At 56.6% G+C, this 19,815-nt stretch overlaps 2 protein-coding genes and 1 long non-coding RNA gene across 3 annotated transcripts; 2 read left to right on the top strand and 1 right to left on the bottom strand.

Moving 5' to 3' along the window:
* The first annotated feature begins 293 nt into the window (after nucleotides 1–293).
* LMAN1L (lectin, mannose binding 1 like) lies at nucleotides 294–12,408 on the top strand. The gene is made up of 14 exons (XM_007084599.3): nucleotides 294–818; nucleotides 3,624–3,778; nucleotides 3,905–4,012; nucleotides 4,103–4,161; nucleotides 5,492–5,591; nucleotides 5,986–6,106; nucleotides 6,961–7,016; nucleotides 7,615–7,747; nucleotides 8,052–8,203; nucleotides 8,885–8,943; nucleotides 9,318–9,401; nucleotides 10,256–10,379; nucleotides 11,005–11,132; nucleotides 12,182–12,408. Exons 1-14 carry the CDS (start codon nucleotides 365–367, stop codon nucleotides 12,309–12,311), a joined length of 1,863 nt encoding a protein of 620 aa, XP_007084661.2. The 5' UTR covers nucleotides 294–364; the 3' UTR covers nucleotides 12,312–12,408.
* Nucleotides 7,702–14,451, bottom strand: LOC122239421. Its single transcript, XR_006218498.1, has 3 exons — nucleotides 14,340–14,451; nucleotides 12,317–12,633; nucleotides 7,702–9,387 (listed from the first exon to the last, which is right to left on the bottom strand). It is a non-coding gene; the product is annotated as an uncharacterized LOC122239421 (long non-coding RNA).
* Nucleotides 13,377–18,100, top strand: CPLX3 (complexin 3). Its single transcript, XM_007084685.3, has 3 exons — nucleotides 13,377–13,540; nucleotides 14,718–14,805; nucleotides 16,506–18,100. Exons 1-3 carry the CDS (start codon nucleotides 13,377–13,379, stop codon nucleotides 16,728–16,730), a joined length of 477 nt encoding a protein of 158 aa, XP_007084747.2. The 3' UTR covers nucleotides 16,731–18,100.
* Nucleotides 18,101–19,815: the final 1,715 nt, after the last annotated feature.

Raw genomic sequence — 19,815 nt, 5'->3', positions numbered from 1 at the left:
TTGTTCGGATTCCCCAACAGTCTCATTTTTCCCCCCCAGTTGGTGGGTTAAAATTAGGCTCCAAACAAGTCCACACATGGCATTTATTTGCTCTGTCTGTTAAGACTCCCTTTCTTCTCTTCGTGTCATTTGCGTGTTGAGGAAACCGGGCTGCCCGGAGGCATGTGTGTTTGGGAATGTGGGACAGAGCTGGGCACCACAGCGGAGCGAGCAGGACGGGGAAGTCCGGGGTTGGCAGGATGATGACCAGATAGTCGGGACACCTAGCTGCGGGAAGGAGGCAGGATGTGGAGGCCCGTCCTGAGCAAGGGGAGAGGCCAGGGCTGCTGAGGGCTGGGCCTGTCCTCATGATCCCCGAGGCCTTATGGCTGCCGGAGCTGAAGAGAGGTGGAAAGATGGCCAGGGCCCAGGAATGGCGCAGAGCCAGGTGGGGGACAGGTCAGGGGTCAGGCTGGAGATGAGGAAGGGGCTGGGCCTGAGGTCAGGCCTAGAAGGAACAGGATGTCTGTTGGGGCTGAAGGGAGAGAGGGGAGGGCCAACAGAAACCAGCTCCTCCCCACCTGGCCCCGTCCCCAGGGCCCCTCCCCTGGCCTCCCAGCTGCGGCTCCACTCAGGGGCCCAGACACCAGTTCCCTTCACAATGCTGGTGATCAGGGGCCCTGATCCCTTGTTCTGCCTTCTCCTCCTCCTGCTCGTGGGCCCCCACAACCCCGTGGGGGCCAGTCCTCCTCAGAGAAGGTTTGAGTATAAGCTCAGCTTCAAAGGACCAAGACTGGCGTTGCCTGGGGCTGGAATACCCTTCTGGAGTCATCATGGAGGTGAGGGGTGGGGTGGGGACCAGCCATGCCCAGGGTCCCTCATAGTGCTGGAGGGGCTGACCAGCTCTGGGTGGCTGTGACTTGGGGAAGAGTGGGCCTGCCGGTACCAGCCTCTGCCCAAGACGGGGCCAGGCCTGGGGCAGGCAGGACCTTCGCCCCGGGACCCCTCCCAGGCTTGTCTCCCGTTCCACCCACCACAATCCCACCCCATCTACCGGTCTCCGTTTCTCCTCTCTGCCTCTCTCGTTCTCTGCCCTAGGATTTCTCTTTTCCTTTTGCCTCTCCTTGGACCCCCTCTCCTTCCTCTGCCCCTTGGACCCGTAAACACACACATGCTCACGTGCTGAGTCCCAGACACGCAGACACAAGGCAGCTGGGACCAGCACCAAGCTCCCTTCTCCCTGCTCCTTGCTGCCGGGCCTGCGGCTGTCCACGAGAACGGGGGGACTGCCCGAAGGGAGGCACCCTCGTGGCCAGCTGCTTTGCCAGAGAGGGCACCAGCTCTGCCCTGTGTGTGTGCTGGGTGGAAGCAGGCACGAGAGCATCTTAACTTCAGGAACTTCCAAACCCAGACCTACAAGGAGTCTGTCTTCTACTTGATCTTGTTCATTAAGGATTTTTGAGGACTTACAAGGACCTATGCAGTAGAGAGGAGCTTAAATTAGGAACTAGCAAGAAGAATGAGACTTAGGGTTAGGGCCGGAGGCATGAAATGAATCCAGGAACAGGGCTTGTGGCCAAAATATGCTGTGAGGTCTGCCCACCCTTCAGAGTTGGGCCATGGATCTGGTTCAGAGCCACCTAGCAGGCAAAACAAAAAGAGAAAGCAGATTCGTTATGTATTTCTGTGTCTGTGAGATGTAAGTTCTGAGAACGGCATGATTTCTGATTGGGTCTTGGCCCAATCTTCCCTCACAGAGGCACAGGAGGTAAACAAAGGAAGGGGCTGATTCTCACAGCACCAAGCCAGGCCCTGCCTCAAGCCTAGGATGGCAGGGCCTGTACAGCACTCACTGCCGCGGGCTTTGTCAAGTCTGGCGTGTCACAGACCACAGCGGGGAGCAGAGGCACATTCTCCAAGATCACGCAGTGATAAGCTTACCGTCCATTCATTCATTCCTTCACTCACTCATTCACTCATCCTTTTGCCAGAATTCTACCACCATGCCCCTCTGTGCCCAGGCCAGAGACACAGGGCTGAGTCAGACTCAGGGGGCCCACACTTTGGGGTGAGGCCTCATGAACGATCCACATAGAGCTGAATGAGTAAGTGTAGTATACAGTGGGCAATCCTTGCCTCCCACAAGTCACTTCGGAGGCAGTGGTGGCTTCTAAGGCCCCCCAGGACTCCTGGCCTTGCAGCTTCCGAGCCTCCCTGCCCCCAACCCTGGCCTTTGCTGAGCAAACAGCCTGGATTAGCAGTCTCCGGAAAGTCCTAGCAGGGACTGGGCCTTGGGCCAGGTTCCAGGCTGGCAGGCCAGAGGGGTGGGGAGCCAGCTGGGGTGAAGCCTCTGATCTCCCCTCTGATTCCTGCCAAACCTGCCTCAGTTTCTCTCCCCTTTCCTTCGCCTCCCCCACCCCCGGCCTCTGTGAATTCTCTCTCACACACACTCCCTTTCCTCACAGTCCTGTCAGCCAGTTGTCACCTTTGCTTTCAGGCTTTCCTCATCTTGGAATGCCCCCTGGGGACCTGCACCCGGAGCCCCACCCCGCGCCCCCGCCTCAATGGGCCACACTGGAGTCTCTCCATGCTTCCACAGCCCTAAACACCAACATGGTTGTTCTGGCAAAGTACTCTCCTGTGTCTAGTGGCCTCGGGCGTGTCCTTTTCCCTCACGGGGCCTGTTTCCTCCCCTGAGAAACAGAAAGGGGTGGACGCAAATGTCTCTTGTTGGAGAAACGTGTTACAGCTGACACCCGAACAACGCAGGGGTTAGGGGCACCGACCCCACACACAGTGGAAAATTCGAGTATAATAATAACCCGGCTCCCCCAGAGCTTAACCGCTAACAACCTGCTGTCGACCAAAGCCTTACCAATAACATAGACCGTGGAGTAACACTTTTTTTTTTTTATGTTGTATGTATTATATTCGGTATAAAGTAAGCCGGAGAAGAAAGGAAAATGTTATTAAGAAAATCCTAAGAAAGAGAAAATACATTTACGCTATCGTACTGTATTTATCGAAAAAAAACTCCACATGTGGGGCGCCCGGGTGGCTCAGTCGGTTGAGCGTCCAACTTCGGCTCAGGTCATGATCTCACGGTTCGTGAGTTTGAACCCCGCGTCGGGCTCTATGCTGACAGCTCAGAGCATGGGGCCTGCTTCGGATTCTGTCTCCTTCTCTCTCTGCCCCTCCCCACTTGGGCTCTGTCTCTCTCTCAAAAATAAATAAAGGTAAAAAAAAAATTTTTTTTAAACGAAACAAAACAAAAAAAACTCCACGTGGAAGTGGACCCGTGCCATTCAAAGCTATGGAATCAGATGGAGCTGAGTTCCAATCCACTCAGTTCCTTAACTTCTCTGAGCCTCAGTTTCCTCATGTGTCAGATGGGGTCTTAGAAAAGCAGGCGGCACGGACTTGTGGTGAGGCTTATGTGAGAAGGCATCCGCCCCCTGGCAAAGGCCCTGCCAGCCCTGCTGGGCTCCGTGTCCCACTTCTCCTGCATCTGACTGCCCACCTCTTAATGGCAAGCCTTGATGTTACTTCCTTCCCGCCCCAGAGCCCAGCCCAGGCCAGTGAGTGAGACTGATGGGGGCGTAGGGGATGGTGGGGCCCTGGCCCTGAGCTGCCCCCGTCCACAGATGCCATACTGGGCCTGGAGGCAGTGCGGCTGGCCCCATCCATGCGGAACCGCAGTGGCGCCGTGTGGAGCAGGGCCCCTGTCCCCTTCTCTGCCTGGGAGGTGCATGTGCAGATGAGGGTGACCGGGCCAGGGCGGCGGGGAGCCCAGGGCATGGTGAGTGGCCCCAAACCACGCCCGGCAGAGGGGGTGAGTCAGGGAGGTGGGTGGTGAGCCCGAGGTTCAGTGTCCTGCAGGCCCCCCCACCCCCCCGCCCCGGGCTGAGCAGCTGGGGACCCACAGGCCGTGTGGTACACCCGGGGCAGGGGCCAAGTAGGCTCTGTCCTGGAGGGGCTGGCCTCGTGGGACGGCATCGGGATCCTCTTCGACTCCTCCACCGAGGATACCCAGGTGAGTAGTGATCTCCTGTCCCCCTTCCCCCCTTCCGCTCCCCCTGCACCCTGAGCCCACGGCTGAGGCTGCTTGTCACCTCCCATGCAGAACAGCCCCATCATCCGTGTACTGGCCAGTGATGCGCACACTCGCTACGAGCCGCGTGGGTAAGGGCCAGTCCGGGCACACCCCTACCCCATTCCTGGGCCCCAAGGGCCTCAGCGGTGACCCACACTGTGTACATAAGCCCCTGCCCCAGCCTCTGACGGGGACTCATCTGAGCTGATGGCTGCTGCCCTGGAACCGCCTCTCGCTTGTCCCAGCTGTGCCTCCTCTAGGACGGGGACCAGAGTCTGCGTGCTCTTCCCAGGAACTGCCCCACTGAGTCCTCAATTCATTCAACCTAATGCCCCAGGTTGGGGGATGGGGCATGAAACGACACAGGGCGTAGCCTGCACTGAGTGTTGCCACTCACACCGTCTCATCTGATCAGCAACACTCTTGAGAAGGGGAGATCATTAGTCCCCAAATACAGGTGAGGGCATTGAGGCCCAGAGAGGTGGAGTGAATGGCCGAAGGTCACAGAGCCCTTCGCAGAGCTGAGCTTTGAGGTCAGATGGTCCCCGCCCTTCCCCTGAGCCGCCGCCTGCCTGCCAGAGCCTTCCCTTTCTCCCTGATGACGATGACGAGGCTTCCCATCCCATCCAGGCCCTTCTTCAGTGTCTCCCAGCACGCATCCCTTAGCTCATAACAATTAGAATAATTGCTAGCATTTATGGAGTAGAGCTTACCTGTCTGCGGGGCACAGCGCCAAGCACTTTACATTCATTGTCTTAGCTAACCCTCATAACAATGTTATGAGCTAGTTCCAATTATTATCCTCATTTTAAAGACGGGGGTGCTCGGGTTTGGAAAGATGTGGTCATTTGCCCAAGGTCACACAGTTAGAGTGCAAACCGCAGAGCTGGCTTCTCCCTGCTCTGTGCGGCCTCCCTCTTAGCCGCAGGTGGAAGCGCTGTCTGTGTGCCCAGAGAAACCTGGGACCTCTCGGGCCCACAGAACGCGGCTCCCGTCCTCTGTCCTGAGTCTGTCCTGCTGCAGTCTGAGTCTGGCAGAAAAAAGAGGAAAGAGGAGCCCTCCCCAGAGGCGCAGGGGAACGAGGAGTCTGGGGTGGGGGGGACAGTGGAGGAGGTGGGGGGCCTGGGGGGTTGAGGGCAGAGCTCCAGTGCTGCTCCAGGCTCTGTCCCCCTAGGGAAGAGTCACAGGAAGGCCCTGGCGTCTTCTGCCAGGCAAGGCTTGCTTTCCAGCTCCCCTCTCTCCTGCTAAAGAAGCAAGGGAGACTCATGCTAGACAACAGGGACACGTTCCATCCCGGGTGACCCGTGGGGCAAGGGGGTGGGGGCGTGCTGTAGGCCTGGGCAGAAGGGCCCCTGGGACGACCCCCACTGTCCAGGCCTTGCGTCCTGTGTGGCCTGGCTGAACTCCAAGTGCCCACAGGGATGCAGCCAGCGGGGTGCTGGGCTCCTGCCACCGGGACTTCCGTAACCTGCCGAACCCCCTCAGAGTTCGGATCACCTACTGGGGGCAGAGGCTGCGGGTGAGTAGCCCTTCCTGCTTTCTCAGATTCTCTGGGCAGGGAGTGCAAACTATAGGACTCAGAGCTACGGAGTTGCTATGTGAGTGCCCATGGCCCCAACACACCCGTGCCTGTGACACCACACAGGGGCCCGACACATACAGGTGGCACCCACACGGGACCCTCCTCCCTGCACAGACTCCTAACTCCCAGAGCACATACTGACGAGGGCTAGCGTGAGACCAGGCAAACGTGCCCCTCCACGCCATGCTGACACCAAGCTGGGTGGCCGCTTGCCCACCTTTAGAACCAGGGAAGCCAGTGAATCAAAGGTGGGGATGATAACCCGCTGCCGGGGTCAGGGGAGAGGTGGGGGGTTCCAACCGCGAGGGGCTCACTCCTCTGTGCCCCTCAGGTGTCCTTGAACAGTGGCCTCACTCCCAACGACTTAGATGAGGTCTGTGTTGACGTGGGTCCACTGCTTTTGGCTCCTGGCGGTTTCTTTGGGGTCTCGGCAGCCACTGGCACCCTGGCAGGTGAGGGCCTTCCTTCTGAGCAGGTGAGAGCAGAGGAATGGTACCTAATGAAACATCCTGAGCACACCTTCTAAAGAGCTCTGGGTGTGGGGCCAGCCACTTCCTCTCTGTGTGGTCTGGGCAAGTCATGAGCCCTCTCTGGGCCTCTGTTACCATCGGGGCAAGGTCATGTCTGCCTTGCAGAGTTGCTGAAAGTCTCAAATAGGATAAAGCACAAGAAGCTTTTATTCCAGTGATGGCCCCATAAGTGCCCCAAGCTGGGAACTGTGGGGCAAGTAGAAGAGGGACAGCCATGAGGACATTGAGGAAATTGTTACACCGCAAAGGGGTGTAACATAATGAAGAGTCCACGGAGGGACCCACAGCTGGCAAGCAGGGTGCAGTCTGAGGGTGGGAGTTCTTGAAGGCTCGGACTTTAGTCTTTAGACTGTGAGCACTAGGGAGCAGTGGAAGGTTTCCAAGGAGGAAAGGGACACGGTCTCAGAGCCATGCTGAGGAGGTGGCCATCATATGGTTGCTTCTGCCACTCTGGGGCCTGAGGGTGTCACTCATTCTGTTGCCATGGCTGTAGCCCAGGACTGTCCAGTTTTCCCACTCAGTGTGGGCCCACCCTTGGCTCTGCGTGTGGGTCAACCCTCACAGTCCACCCATCTGCTCGTCTGCCCCTCACACCTTTCCCATGAAGTGAGCAAGACGAAGGTTAGAGAGGCCCAGAGTCACCCAGATCTCCTGCCTGCCTGGAATATAATAGAGCCGGGCGGGGGGAAGGGGGGGTGGGGGGGGTGAGGGCTGAGTGAGTGGGCTGCTGGGCAAGGGCGGGGGTCTTACCTTCCCTTCTCTGCCTCCCCTTCCAGATGACCATGACATCCTGTCCTTCCTGACCTTCAGTCTGAGTGAGCCGGATCCAAAGGTGATGCCATCCCTGGGTCAGCCTTCAGGGATTGCTGGGGGACAGTCCAGGGACCCCTTCCTGCCCCAGATGCTTCTATGTCATGGTGTAGTCAGCCCTGTCATTCGAGCCGCTATCTCTACTGATCTCTCTCTCTCTTTCTCTCTGAGTTGCTCAGACCAGGCCTTGTGCTGGGCAGTGCAGGGGGCCAGAGGTGACCTAGAGCTAGGCCCCGTTCCTGAAGCACCTCCCAGGCCATCAGGGGGCTGTGGGAGCACAGAGGACGGGTCCTGACCAGCCAGGGGAGCAGGGAAAGCCACCTGGAAGGCATGAGCTTGAAAGGCAGAGAGAGTAGCTGAGTGGAGGAGCAGCACAGACAAAGGTCTGAGTCCTGGGCGAGCCGCTGGGGCCTGGGCGGCAGCTGGAGACATAAGCGTGGGGGATCGGCGGCAGCAGAGCCTGAAACCACAGGGCTTGGTGGCCGGGGTGCTTCTTCCCTGGGTGGGATGCGTGTTTGGTCCGGGAGCGGAACTGGGCTTGTGGAGGCCCCGTGGGAAGCCTCCCCTCACCCGCAGCTCTCCCACGGGTCTCAGGCCTGAGTTTGGTCTTCTTCCTCCAGCCTCCCCCACCGCCCTTTCTGGAGATGGAGCAGCTCCGGCTGGTGAAGCAGCTGGAAGGGCTTCGGGCAAGGCTGGCCCTGGGCACCAGGGAGGATGTGATCCCAAAGCTGAGCTCCGAAGTCCAGGAAGAGGGTAGGGACCCAGGGAGCAGGCAGGGGAAGTAGGGGTCCATTTGAGCATCACAGGATCCTCTTCCCTTGGAATCAGGAGTGCTTTAACCAATCGGGAGACGAAGGTTCAAGGAGGCCATATCTAGCAGACCCCGGGGCCCAGGCTCTGTCCGATCCCCACCCCACCACCCAGACACAACTTTCTGGGGGAGAGCTGGAGGCAGAAGCCATGTCTTTCTGCCCCTCCTCTCCAATAAGCCCCAAAAGATAGGATCTGCTACCCCACTGCAGTGGGCTACCGGGCCCAGCTCTGCCCCAATCTCCAGGGAAAAGGATCCTTGGCCTGGAAGAGACGCTGGGCAGACACCGCCAGATCCTGCAGGCTCTCCAGGGTCTCTCCAGACAGTTGGCCCAGGCCGAGAGGCAGTGGAAGAAGCACCTGGGGACCCCAGGCCACGCCAGGCCTGAGGGAGCCTGGGTGAGTGGCCCCTTGGGCACCCAAGGCCCTGCCTGCAGGCCTGGAAAAGCAAGCTCCCTAGCCACTGGGTTCCTGGCACCGGTGAGCTCCCTCGGTCCAGAAAGAGGAGCAAGCACTATACTTAGGATCTAGTCTCCCCCAAGGTCTGGAGGGAAAGGAGGGCAGGGGTGCAGTGCTGCAGGTTGCAGGAGGGGGTAGACCTGCCAGGAGGGGGAGCATACAGGAGGGTAGCCCTGCACGAGCAAATGCCCACGGATCCACGCGGCCGGGGCCGGGGAGAGGAGATGCCAGGTATTTGGACACGGGTCTGTAGACAAGAGCCAGAAATAGACTGGGTGCTAATTTGCATGTAGCTCCACATGTGATTTGGTTCCCATACGGCTTGCTTAATGCTCAGACGCACCAGAATCCTCGTTTTTATCTCCACTGCCACCCTGGCTTCTCCTCCAAACAGTCATGCCCCGTGGCACGCCCAGCCTGGGGCCCGAGAGCTGAACTCAGTCAAGCTGTTAGATGCCAGGCAGAAGAGGCCGGCGGCTCCTGTGGGCTTTGCTGGGCTCTGGCAGCTCAGGGTTTACATCTTGTGTCCTCAGGCCAGAGCAGCTGAGGCTGGGCTGCTGGAGTGGGGGAGTGGGGATGGGGCCACCCTCCAAGGCTAGGCCTCTATGATCCTATTTCCAGGCCCGGAACTCTTGCTGCCAGATTCTCTCCACCCCAGAGAGGGGCAGCCACTTCTCCAGGCCACTCACCGAGACAGAGGCCTAAGCATTGAGAGTTGCTCGGCACTGGCCCCATCCTGGACTGTGCCCTGCGGTTGGGGTCGGGGAGAGGGGGGCGGTAGGTAGAAGACTGGACTGGGCCTCTGCCTCCTTTAAGGGCAGAACCACTTCTGAAAGGGGGAGGAAGCCCATGACCCTCAGGGGGAGGGATTTGAGAAGAGGGGGAATCCAGAAGCCCAGATGCACAGGGGATAAACTCAACGTGTCAGATAATGTCCAAACTGAGGAAGGGCCAGGTGAGGTGGTAAGGCGTTCCAGAAGGAAGAGGGCTACAGTGTCCTCGGGAAGGTAGACTCTGAGAAGAGAAAGGCTGTGGCCTGGGCCCTGGAGAACAGGCTGGCCCTGCTGCAGGATTCTGCCAAGGTCAGCGCCCTGCTCCGTGGACAGAGGACTCTGCTCCAGGACCTGCAAGAGATGAGGTAAGGGCACCTGCGAAGAGGGGTTCTGGGGGAGGGGCAGAGAAGTCCGGCTCCACCCACTTGCTCAGCCTCAAGTTCCTCCATTGGCCCCCTATTCCTTTCCTCACTTCCTGAGCATCCAGCATAAAGCCTGGCACACAGGAAGGGGCGGGGGCAGAGTTAAGTCTGTCCAGTTGACCTGAATTTAATTGAATTCAAGTTTAAAGTTTTGAAAATCCTAATTTAAAAGTAACTCTCCCTGGGGAGGGACACAAACCCCCTCCCCAGGGAGAGTTAGTAAATCTGAGCCTTCCTTCAGGGACGGCTCCTGGCATGAGAGGATGTTTTGATGGCGTTCTTGGAGGAACCATAACCAAGATCAGGCTGAGCTGAAGAGGGCAGTCCCTGACTTCTTTTTGCCCCCCTCCAGCCTCCCAGCACCCCACTCTAGGCCAAGCCCAGGGAGCTACCCATGGGGCTCTGGGGACAGGGAAGTCACCCTGATGCTACAGAGCAGGGAAGCTTCAGGCTGGGTGCTGGATTCTGGGTCCCTCACCCACATCTAGATGCTTGGGGATGGGAAGATGGGAAGAGGGAGAGGAACCAAATCCCCTGGGGCCTGGGGATGGAAAACAAAGCCCAGGGAGCCTGGAGTTGAAACAGACAACTTTAAGAAGACCCTTCTCTGAGCTAAAGCTGTCTGAGGATATAAGAAGAAGGTTTGGGGTAAGACCAGCCCCTAAGAAGGGGCCCTATGGATGGTGCCTGTTTCCCACCAGGTGCTGCCGTTAGGGATTGTGAGAAATGGTTAGGAGGCCTGGGTGCAACCAGAAGAGATAATGAGTCATCTCCCTTGGTTTCCACCCCCCCACCAGGGAAGCAGCTGCCCACGTGGTCTCAAAAGCCCAGCTCTTCTATCTGCCTGTAGGCACCAAGCATCATTTCTCAGAGCTGGCCCAGATCCTGGGCCTCCTGCAGAAGGACCTTCGGGGCCCACTGGTAAGGGGGAAGGAAAGGGTGCCATGGGGGCCCCATCCTTGAGGTTCTGGCTCAGCCCCCTTCTTCCAGCACTTCTGCGTCCCCAGGCCCCTTCTGCCCTTGCACTCCCCTCCCGGGACTGCTGACAGGCACACCTGTATCTGTGCCTGTGTCTGTGATACATATCTCACCTTCTCTCTGCCCTCTCTGCACTCTGGAGAGTCCCACAGACTCTCAATGGCAGCAGGACCCTGGGGACCATTTGGTCCAACCCCTTCAGTAACCAGAAGGGAAATGGCAGTACTAGAGATCCATGGTGGAACCTTCTCTTCCCTGTGTCCCTGGCCCATCTTGCTCCTATTTCGGCCCTCACCATCACCTTGTCTTTCACTCTATTTCTTTCTCATCTCTAGAGCCTTCAGAACCCTGGTGATCCCTGGCCCCAGGCCTTCCCAGCCGTCCCCACAGATGGAGCCAGGGGAGCTAGGGTTGGGGAAGTAGCTTCCTCTCCAAGCTCCCTGGATGAGAACCAGGGTGCCCCAAGCCTGGGGGAGGGAAATAGAGCCCACACATGGCCCAGATTCCAGGTCCCCTTTTTCCTTCTGGGTAAGAAGCCGATCCAGGACCTTAGAATGTCCCCTTTCAGAAAGCGGCAGCCAAGAACCGCCGCCCACCTGGCCAACCCCCAGGAGCCTCCTCGTGCCTGCGGCCCAGCATCTTCTTGTTCTTCCTCCTCATTCAGACTATAGGCTTCTTCTGTTACGTGCACTTCAGGTGGGTCTTCCCATGACTGAGACATGCTATACTACTTGACATCTCTTGATTCTGGGTCATAGCCATTCGATTGGAGACATGGGGCACTGAGGCCCAGGGGTAACATGCCTGGTCTACCAGGGGCAAGGAGCAGCACCCAGGCTAGGACCCATTTTTCCAACAAGCTCTACTGGCCCATCTAAGTCCTGCCCTCACAAAACTCACTTGCTAATGTGAGAAACCGATGAGTAACTGATAGTCACACCCTATCTGGTCAGTGCCATAATGGCAGGGAGCTCAGGGGCTGCAACAGTATGGGAAAAAAGCACTTGACCCAGCTTAGGGAGATCAAGGAATTGACTAGAAGGGACATTGGATGTGGGTCAAGATAACTAGGAGTTTTCCAGCCTGACAAGATAAGTAAAGGCATCAATACAGAGGAACAGGATAAGAAAAGGCATGGAAGCATGAAAAAAAAGCACAATATTCTGGAGAAAAAGTGTCAAGTTCAGTGTCAAAGCAAAAGGTGGGACCAGTTTGTGAAACTGGGCAAAGAGAATTTAAAAGAGAATTTAAAAGAGAACAAAAAGGAGGTCACTAATTCTGCTTGACGGGTGTTTGTTGAATGAATGAAACATTTAGAGATGGTGAGTGTGCTAAGGTGCTCAGAAATCGGACTGACAGTCCTTATTGGTGGAATGTCAAGACAAGAAGAATCAGTGTGGTCTGGGATGCTCCTGGAGGAGGGAAGTGTGCTGAGCTTTAAAAGCAGAGTAGAAGGAGGGACAGCCTCCAGGTAAAAATAGCAAAGGTACCAAGTGGAAATGATGACAAGCTTATGCATTATGTACGAGTTCGACGGTGGCCATAAGGCTGGAGCCACCTAGACAGGCCTTGAATGCCAAGGAAAGAGTCTGGTCCTGATGGGGCAGGCCAAGGGAGCCATAGAAGGTCTTAGAACAAGGGAGGCTGTAATGGAGAGATGGTAGAGAGGTGAATGTAGAAGCCTGGTCTCAAGAGCCCTGAAGGAAGAGATCCAAGTAACCTTCTTCTCCTTTCCCTGGCAGTAGGCAGGAGCTGGACAAGAGCCTTCAGGACTGTTTGTCCACAGGCAGCCCTCCTCTGTGTCCTGCACCACGCATTCCTGGGGCCCTGGGGATTCTGAGGAGGCAGCCTCTCTCCTCCAGCACACACGCATGACTCACCTCAAAGCCCTGAAGGAATCTCCCCAGGAAGTGGATGGTGTCCAGGGGGTGAGGGTTTGGCCGGTACTTCTCCTTCTGGGTGCCCAGCTCCTGCCCACACCTTAGCTTTTGGGTAGCTCCAATCTCATTAAACGTGATTTCCATCTCCCCACGTTTTGTTTGATATGCTCATTTACCTTCTGGCTTTACCTTAATTTCTCTGAAGGCTTTCACCTGCTCTGGATAGGTAGCTGGGAGTGGGCTCCAAGCAGGCAAGGACATCAAGGACTGGTCTGATTGCCAAAAGACCAGATACCCCACAAGCCTCGAGCCCTGGACTGTGGATCGAGAGGGAGTCACAACTGTGGTAATTCTGTCCCCAGAACAAAGAGTGGAATCTCCAGGTGCCCCTCTTGGCCCAGCCCAGCCAGCATCACCATGAACAACTCTCTCCCTCCCCACTTCCTGTAGCTCTAGGGGTCAGCAGAACTGGCATATGAGGGAGAACTCTGAGGCAACCCATGGAGACATAACTGGGATTCCCGCTTTCTGGTCTCCCTTTCCCAGCGTCCAGCTCTTTGGGCAGCTGCTGGGGCAGCGGGGTGGAGAGGATGGTGTAGGGCCCAGGGCTGGATCTTTGCCCCTTGCTGCGACTTGGATCTGCCAGCTGAAATCCTGGCTATCAGCGACCTGGGAGAGGAGGAAGTGGGGGGGAGAGTAGGAAACAGGGTTCTGGACGCGCATCAGTGCAGCCCCTTTCCCTGGGGAGCGACCCCACCCCGCGCAGGCCCTAATCCGTTGTTAGCTATGCCCAGGCGGAGCTTGGCGTTGAAGGAGGCACGTGGGGGAGGCGGGAGTGCGGAGCGGGCACGTGGTCCAGCCTCCTCAGCCCCGTGCATGCCCCCCGCCCCCCGTGAGGAGGGGTTTGGGGAGGTGGGGGCGGGCCTGGGCGGGGGCGGGCGGCGGGAGGCTCAGAGCGTGGGGCGCGGGCCGGCGGCAGGAGCTGTCCGCGAGACCTAGTGCTGAAGTAGGTGCGGACGTGCCTGGCGCCCGGCGCCCGGTGCCAGGGCCAGCGAAGACCATGGCGTTCATGGTGAAGACTATGGTGGGCGGCCAGCTGAAGAACCTCACCGGGAGCCTGGGGGGCGGCGAGGACAAGGGGGACGGGGACAAATCGGCGGCCGAAGCGCAAGGCATGAGCCGAGAAGAGTATGAGGAGTATCAGAAGCAACTGGTGGAAGAGAAGTGAGTGGGATCCCTTCCTGGCTCCAACGACCTTCCCCCCACCCCCACCCCCTCCAGCTACCTGGCCCACCTCTAGGGCGGTTTCAGACCCCGAGCCCTCTCACCCTACTTTTCTAGATGCGGTAGGAGGCTGGGTTGTGCTTTCTAGGCTGCCCCCAGAGCCGCCCCATCTCAGACCCAGGACCCGGCCCCAGCTTCGCACTCAGGGCTCAGAGGGAGTGGGGGCAGGGGCAATAGGGACCTGGGATGGGGTGGGGGCACGTGCATTTCTGACGAAACAAGTAATCCCTTAATCCGATCTGGTCCTAACCGTCTGCATCTTCCAACTGGAGCTCCTCTAAGCCTGAGGCTCCGAGAAAAGTAATGAATCTGAGGGGGCTCAAAATCACGGAGACAGATCTTGAGATGGGGCACTCATAGATACTGAGCCTCAGTGTCTTCTTGTGTGCAGGCAGTGCTGAGACAGAGAGGCAGCTGGGGTGGGATAAGGAGCTGGACCCCAGAGTTAGGTTGCTTAGATTTAGATCCAGGTTTTGTGTCTGTTTAGCTAGATGACTTTAAGCCAGTTACTTAAACCTTTCTGTGCCTCAGTTTCCTCTTCTGTAAAATGGTGATGGTAATCATAAAGCATGCCTTATATGTGTATAAGAATTAAATTATTTAACGCATGTTAATTTCATAGCACAGTGCCTGGAACATAGTAAATCATTAAATATTAGCTATTACTTTGCTTACTCCTGATAACAGTTTTTTTGTAAGTTGCAAAAGAGGAAAATAAGTGACTTATCCAAAGACATACCGAAAGTGGTAGTGCAGCCAGGACGCAAACCCAAGTCTGCCCCGAATACTTTCCCCCACAAGACACAATCTATCAGGAAGGGAAAAGACAGACGGAGTTGGAGGCCGCGAGAGGTACCCATTAGGGTCTGCAGAGTGAGCCAGACCAGCTGACTCTCCAGCCCCATAGTCCAGTGGCCGGTGCAGAGGCAACAAAGGACAGTTATGATGGGGAGAGAGGCAGCAAAGACTGACGGAGGCCCGCCAGGTCAGACACACAGGCTAACGGGCTGGAGCAAAGCGGTCGGCGCCGGGACACGGAGACCCCGCCGGCCCTTTCCTCGCAGACCCCGCCCATTCTCTCAGCCCTTGAGATGACTCCGCCCCGGTGCCCCCGCAGGATGGAGCGGGATGCGCAGTTCACGCAGAGGAAGGCAGAGCGGGCCACGCTGCGGAGCCACTTCCGAGATAAATACCGACTGCCCAAGGTAAGCTTACGAGCCTGGGCTGGCAGGTACATCTGGGATTCTGAGCTTGGGGCTCCCCACTCTTTCTCCCAGCACAGCTGGGCACCACAACTTTCAGCTCCTAAAACTCATGGAGACGAGTTCTTGGTTGGATCCTTCGTTCTCGGACTCAAAGCCCAGTCTTCCCAAGGCTGATAGGTTTGTGTTTCTGGAGCCAGTTCAGGCCCCTTCTCTCCCCCACCTACCACTCTCCCAACCCCCAGTCAAGCCCAGGCAGATGAAGAAGTGGAAGGCAGTAGATTTTACCCCAGGGTTGAGTACACTCCGAGCTCCTGAACACCCATGGAGGGTGGGGTGGGGTAGAGAATGCACACCCTCTGTGTGCCAGGCACTTGACCTTCATGCCCTTATGTAACCCCTCAATAACACTTCCAGGTAGCTATCACCCACACTACAAATAAGGAAACTGAGACTCAGAGAGGTTGAGGGACTTGTCAAGGCCATACAACCAGCTAGTAATGGAGCTGGGGTCAGAGCTCAAGCCTGTGAATACTGAACCTCAGCTTGCTCCAGGACTCCTGGCTGGCTTCCAGGGTGTGGAGTCTGTCTGCAGAGAGCAAAATGCCCCTTGGTTGGCCAAGCAGCCAGGAAGACGTCTCCCATAGGCACTACAGCAGTACATGGGCATGTAAGTGTTGTCTAAGGAGAGAAGTGAGACACAAGCTACTCCCAGTGCCTAGAATCTTCCACTTGAATTGAAAGATCAGACATGTGAACATTACATTCACTCATTCAACAAACGTTTACGATCCCCTGGCTGCCTCTGACGTTCCACAGGGCACCAGCCTTCTGGAAGTCTCTCAGAGGGAAAACCACTCCAGAAAGCCTAGAAAGCTACTGAGTTAAACCCAGCTAAGAATGGACTCATTAAAAAAAAAAACAAAAAAACAAAAAAACAAAAACCCAACCAGGAATGGAGTCATTCCTCAAATGCTTGCACGAGCCGCATTAAGAGAAACAACTCCTGCCACCAGGAAACTCTGAGTCTAGATGAAGAGGGAAGACTTGGCGGTAACTGAGTAGGACATAAAGTGGAAAGCCCCAGGGTCCCCAAAGGGAAAGAGAAGTGCAATGGCAGTCAGTAGGTGTTGTGCAAAGAGAGCACAGATGTTGGAATCCATGATGTAGGTTTAAAACGAGCGTCTGTGCTTCCTAGTTGTGTGACCTTGCCCAGGTTGCTTACTTGAGTAATTTACTTAAACTGCACCTCAATTTCCTTACTTGTAAAATACAGATAAAAACACCCACCTCACAGGGTTATTTTGAATGTCAGCCATACAGTAGGCATTTGATAAATGGTACCCATCACTATTATCAGTAACGTCCTCCAGTGTAGTTAATGATAGTCAGCATGTGACTTAGCTGATTAGCACAGTTTGACTCCTAAGTATTTTCATTTTGCTTTATTCACTATGCTGGTGTCTTCAATATCTCAGAGTGAAGTAAGGTGGTATAAAAGTGCAAGGTCTCCATGTCCAAGAGTCAAAAGCTTGATCCTGGGATGGGGGTGGGGGAGTGGGTGGCTGAACTCACAGGAGTGAGTTCTCATGCGGCTCGAGAATCTAGGGGCTGGGAGCCCAGTCCAGGCCTCCTCCCTGTCCCTTCAACTCTGGGTCTTCATGGACCTCCAACCACACTCCACCCTCCCCTCTTTCCTTCAGAACGAGACAGATGAGAGCCAGATTCAGATGGCGGGTGGAGACGTGGAGCTGCCCCGGGAGCTGGCCAAGATGATTGAGGAGGACACAGAGGAGGAGGAGGAGAGGGCCTCCGTCCTCGGGCAGTTGGCCAGTCTCCCTGGCCTAGACCTCGGCTCACTCAAGGACAAGGCCCAGGCCACATTGGGGGACCTCAAGCAATCAGCTGAGAAGTGCTACATCATGTGACTACTTCCTCTGGAGCTGCCCGCTGGGGTGACCAGAGGGCTGGGCCCACGTGAGGGCTAAGAGCATGTCCCAGTGTTCAGGGACCCATACCCCATCTTAGTTTTGTTCCCCCTGTCCCATGCTAGCTCAGGACCCTTCCCATCTGTGGCCCAAGTCTGCCTTCTGGTCTTTCTCTTTCCACTAGGAACAAAGTCCCCATTCCTCACCCTTCTCCTCAGGACCCACCCTCTCTACTCAGCCTGGAGAGGCCTCCTAAGATTGTAGGAATAGGCCCATCCCTCTCTGGCCATTGCCCTAAGTTCCTGCACACAGGATCACGCATAGAGAGACCCACAGAGGGACATAGAAGCTGTGGCATGTGCAGAGGCGTATGCCACAGCTGCATCCTGGCACACCCTGGCACACCCTGGCACAGACGCACATACACAGGGTCTGTGGGCAGATACCCTCAGGAGACAAGAGGCCCAAGGTTGAGACTCCACGTTCATTCTCCTTGAAAGCCACTGCTCTTTCTGGGTCTCATTTCATCATCTCTAAAATGGCGATGGACTGGCTAATTTCTAAGACTTTCTGGCTTGGCCTCCCCGCCTTCGGAGCCAACCCCACACCACTCCTTGGGCAGGACAGCAGCTGTAGCCGTAGCCTCTAGTGGCTGCCGTTGTACTGTGGGCTCTGGCTCTCAGGAGCTGAGCGATGCTGTGTGAGGGGCCGAGTGCCAAGGACGAAGCTGGCACTGAACGGTAGCCCAGGCGGCTCTAGGCCTTTTCTGGACCCAGGCCCAGGCAATTTCTGTTCTGTTCCCATAGAACTCTCTCCGGATTCCATAGCTGGATCTCTTCTCTCCGCTCAGTGAAAAATAAAAATTTGAAAAGATGTACCTATCCTCCCACTTCTTATGGACCTCCAGGAGTCTTGGGGTTCACAGCCCCACAACCCTCCTCAACCAAAGCTTCATAGGAATGCCAGCAAGCTCTACCCTCTGGGGACCCTGGGCAAGAGCGGGGTCCCCACACTGCCCCAGCACCAAGTCCAGCCCGGGGCCAGAATAGGTCTGGGCTTTGAGGAGGATGTGGCAGCCAGCCGGATGGGGATGCACCTGGAGAAGGTCAGGCCTCCGGGCCACTACTTGGAACCTCAGGAGGGGCTGTGGCTCAATCACAGCTGTCTCTGGCACCTGCGCCTATACCCCCTTCTCACCTTGGAGATGGAAGGTATAACAAAAAGAAGGCAGGGCAACCGCTTTCCAGCCCTGGCACTGCTGTGTGACTTAGAGTAGGCCCCTTTCCCTCTCGGAGCCTATTGTCCCTGCTGTGACATGAAGAACTACCGCCTCCCTAAATAATAATACATGTTTTAAAGCCGTCTGGAAAGCCTTTGGCACATGGTAGACCATCAATAAATGACAACTCATTCCTTAACAAAGAAATGAGGAGCCCAAATCTCATGCTACTTACTTGTGGGGGGTCCAGGAAACCAACCAGGCGGCCCCACAAGCAGACCTCCCAAGGGGCCTGAGCCCCAACATGCTACAGGCTAACCCCAGGTGTCCCTGCTTGCACCAGCCCGTGGGGAAGCTAGTCAAGATTTAGAGACCGAACAGCCGTCTGAGGGTTTGGTTTCAAGGGCAGTTTCCATTCGGTGTCCTTTGTAAAATAAGGACAAGAAACATAAAACCTGTTCAGTAGGTAATGTGGGGAGAAGCAGGTGGGAGAGAGAGAAGAAAGAGAGGATGAGGAATTAGGAGGGTGGGGGAGGGAGGGACGCAGGCTCAGGACAGGGAGGCTTGGGCTGTCATGCTGGGCCTTCCCTCCTGAGCATCTCTGGGTAAGGGGCCTAGGCCCCGGGGGTAGTCTCTGGATAAAAACCGATCCTGACCTTCCGAGAGAGCTGGAGGAGACCCAAGCTGGGGCCCCAGGCTGGATGTAGGGCGGGGGGGCTTCCTCAGCAGCATCAGCAGCCAGGCCCACGTCAGCACTCCACCCTCCAGGGGCCTTCTGCCTAATGGGATTGGACAGACCCCTTTTCCCTCAGTGGTTTGCAGGACCCAGAATGAAAGAGGCAGGGAGGCAGGCCTTGCGGAGGTGGGCCGTTAGCACTCACTGAACCCTCACAAAATGAGCTGGTTGGGGCCTAAGGTCAGGGAGCGGGAGGGGGCTCAGCCCTCACACTGGTTTCTTCCTCACGCCTGGGAACCCCAGGAAGCCCTGACGTGTCTGTGTATCCCTGGAATGGGGGCAGAAGGCTCTGGAGCTAAAGGAGCCAGCTCTGGGGCTTGGGCAGAGACAGACGAGAAGGACAGGCTAAGGGGTCCCCAGGCGCTGCTGGCCTCTCCCTGCCTCCCCACTTCTCTCCCCTGCTCTCAGGGTTTCTCTGTCAGTTCCATGCCCCTTTCATTTCTGTCTTCCCCATCTTCTGCCTCATTCCTGGCTCATACCTGTCTATACCCATGCCCTCAGCTGGGGGCTAACAGCCACACTGGGGCCTCCTCTGTACCTGCCGGCACTCCCAAGCCCTCAGCGCCTGTCTACGTGACTACTCTCTTCCCAGCCTGCTTCTGCTTCCACCTGTTCAGTCACTTGGTCCATGACCGGTCTGCCCACCTGGTGTGATGTGAGGGCCACAAAGAAAGCCACTTGCCCCCAAACTTCCCTGTTCATAGCAAGCAAATCCCTGCCATTACGGCACCATCATTTAGTGTAAACCATTTACCTCTCTGGGCCTTTTTCTTTCTCCTTTCTTCCCTCCTTCTTTCCTCTCATGCTTGTAGGCAGTCTGAGGATACAGGAGATGTTGAAAGGGGACGAGACAGCCCCTGCCACCCCCCTGCACGCTTTCAGGAAGAAAGCAATGGCAAAGATGGCCGGCCTGCTCCCCTCACCCTGACTCCTGATTCTGGCCCCATAATACTGGAGATTTCAGGAAGATTGGTGATCCCTGCCCAACTCCAGTCCCTTTCTTCTGCCTTCTACCCACCCAGACAGCTCAGGCCTAGCTCTCAGAGGGAGAGTGGTACAGAGGAAAGCAGTGACTTTCCAGAGGCCAGCTGGTCTCCAGGGGGAAGTTGGGAGGGTGAGGGGGTTTGGAG

Source organism: Panthera tigris, chromosome B3 (genome assembly GCF_018350195.1).
Source record: "Panthera tigris isolate Pti1 chromosome B3, P.tigris_Pti1_mat1.1, whole genome shotgun sequence".
Lineage (NCBI taxonomy): Eukaryota > Metazoa > Chordata > Mammalia > Carnivora > Felidae > Panthera > Panthera tigris.
Note: the sequence above shows the minus strand (reverse complement) of the source record. Positions and strands in the feature narration are given on the sequence as shown.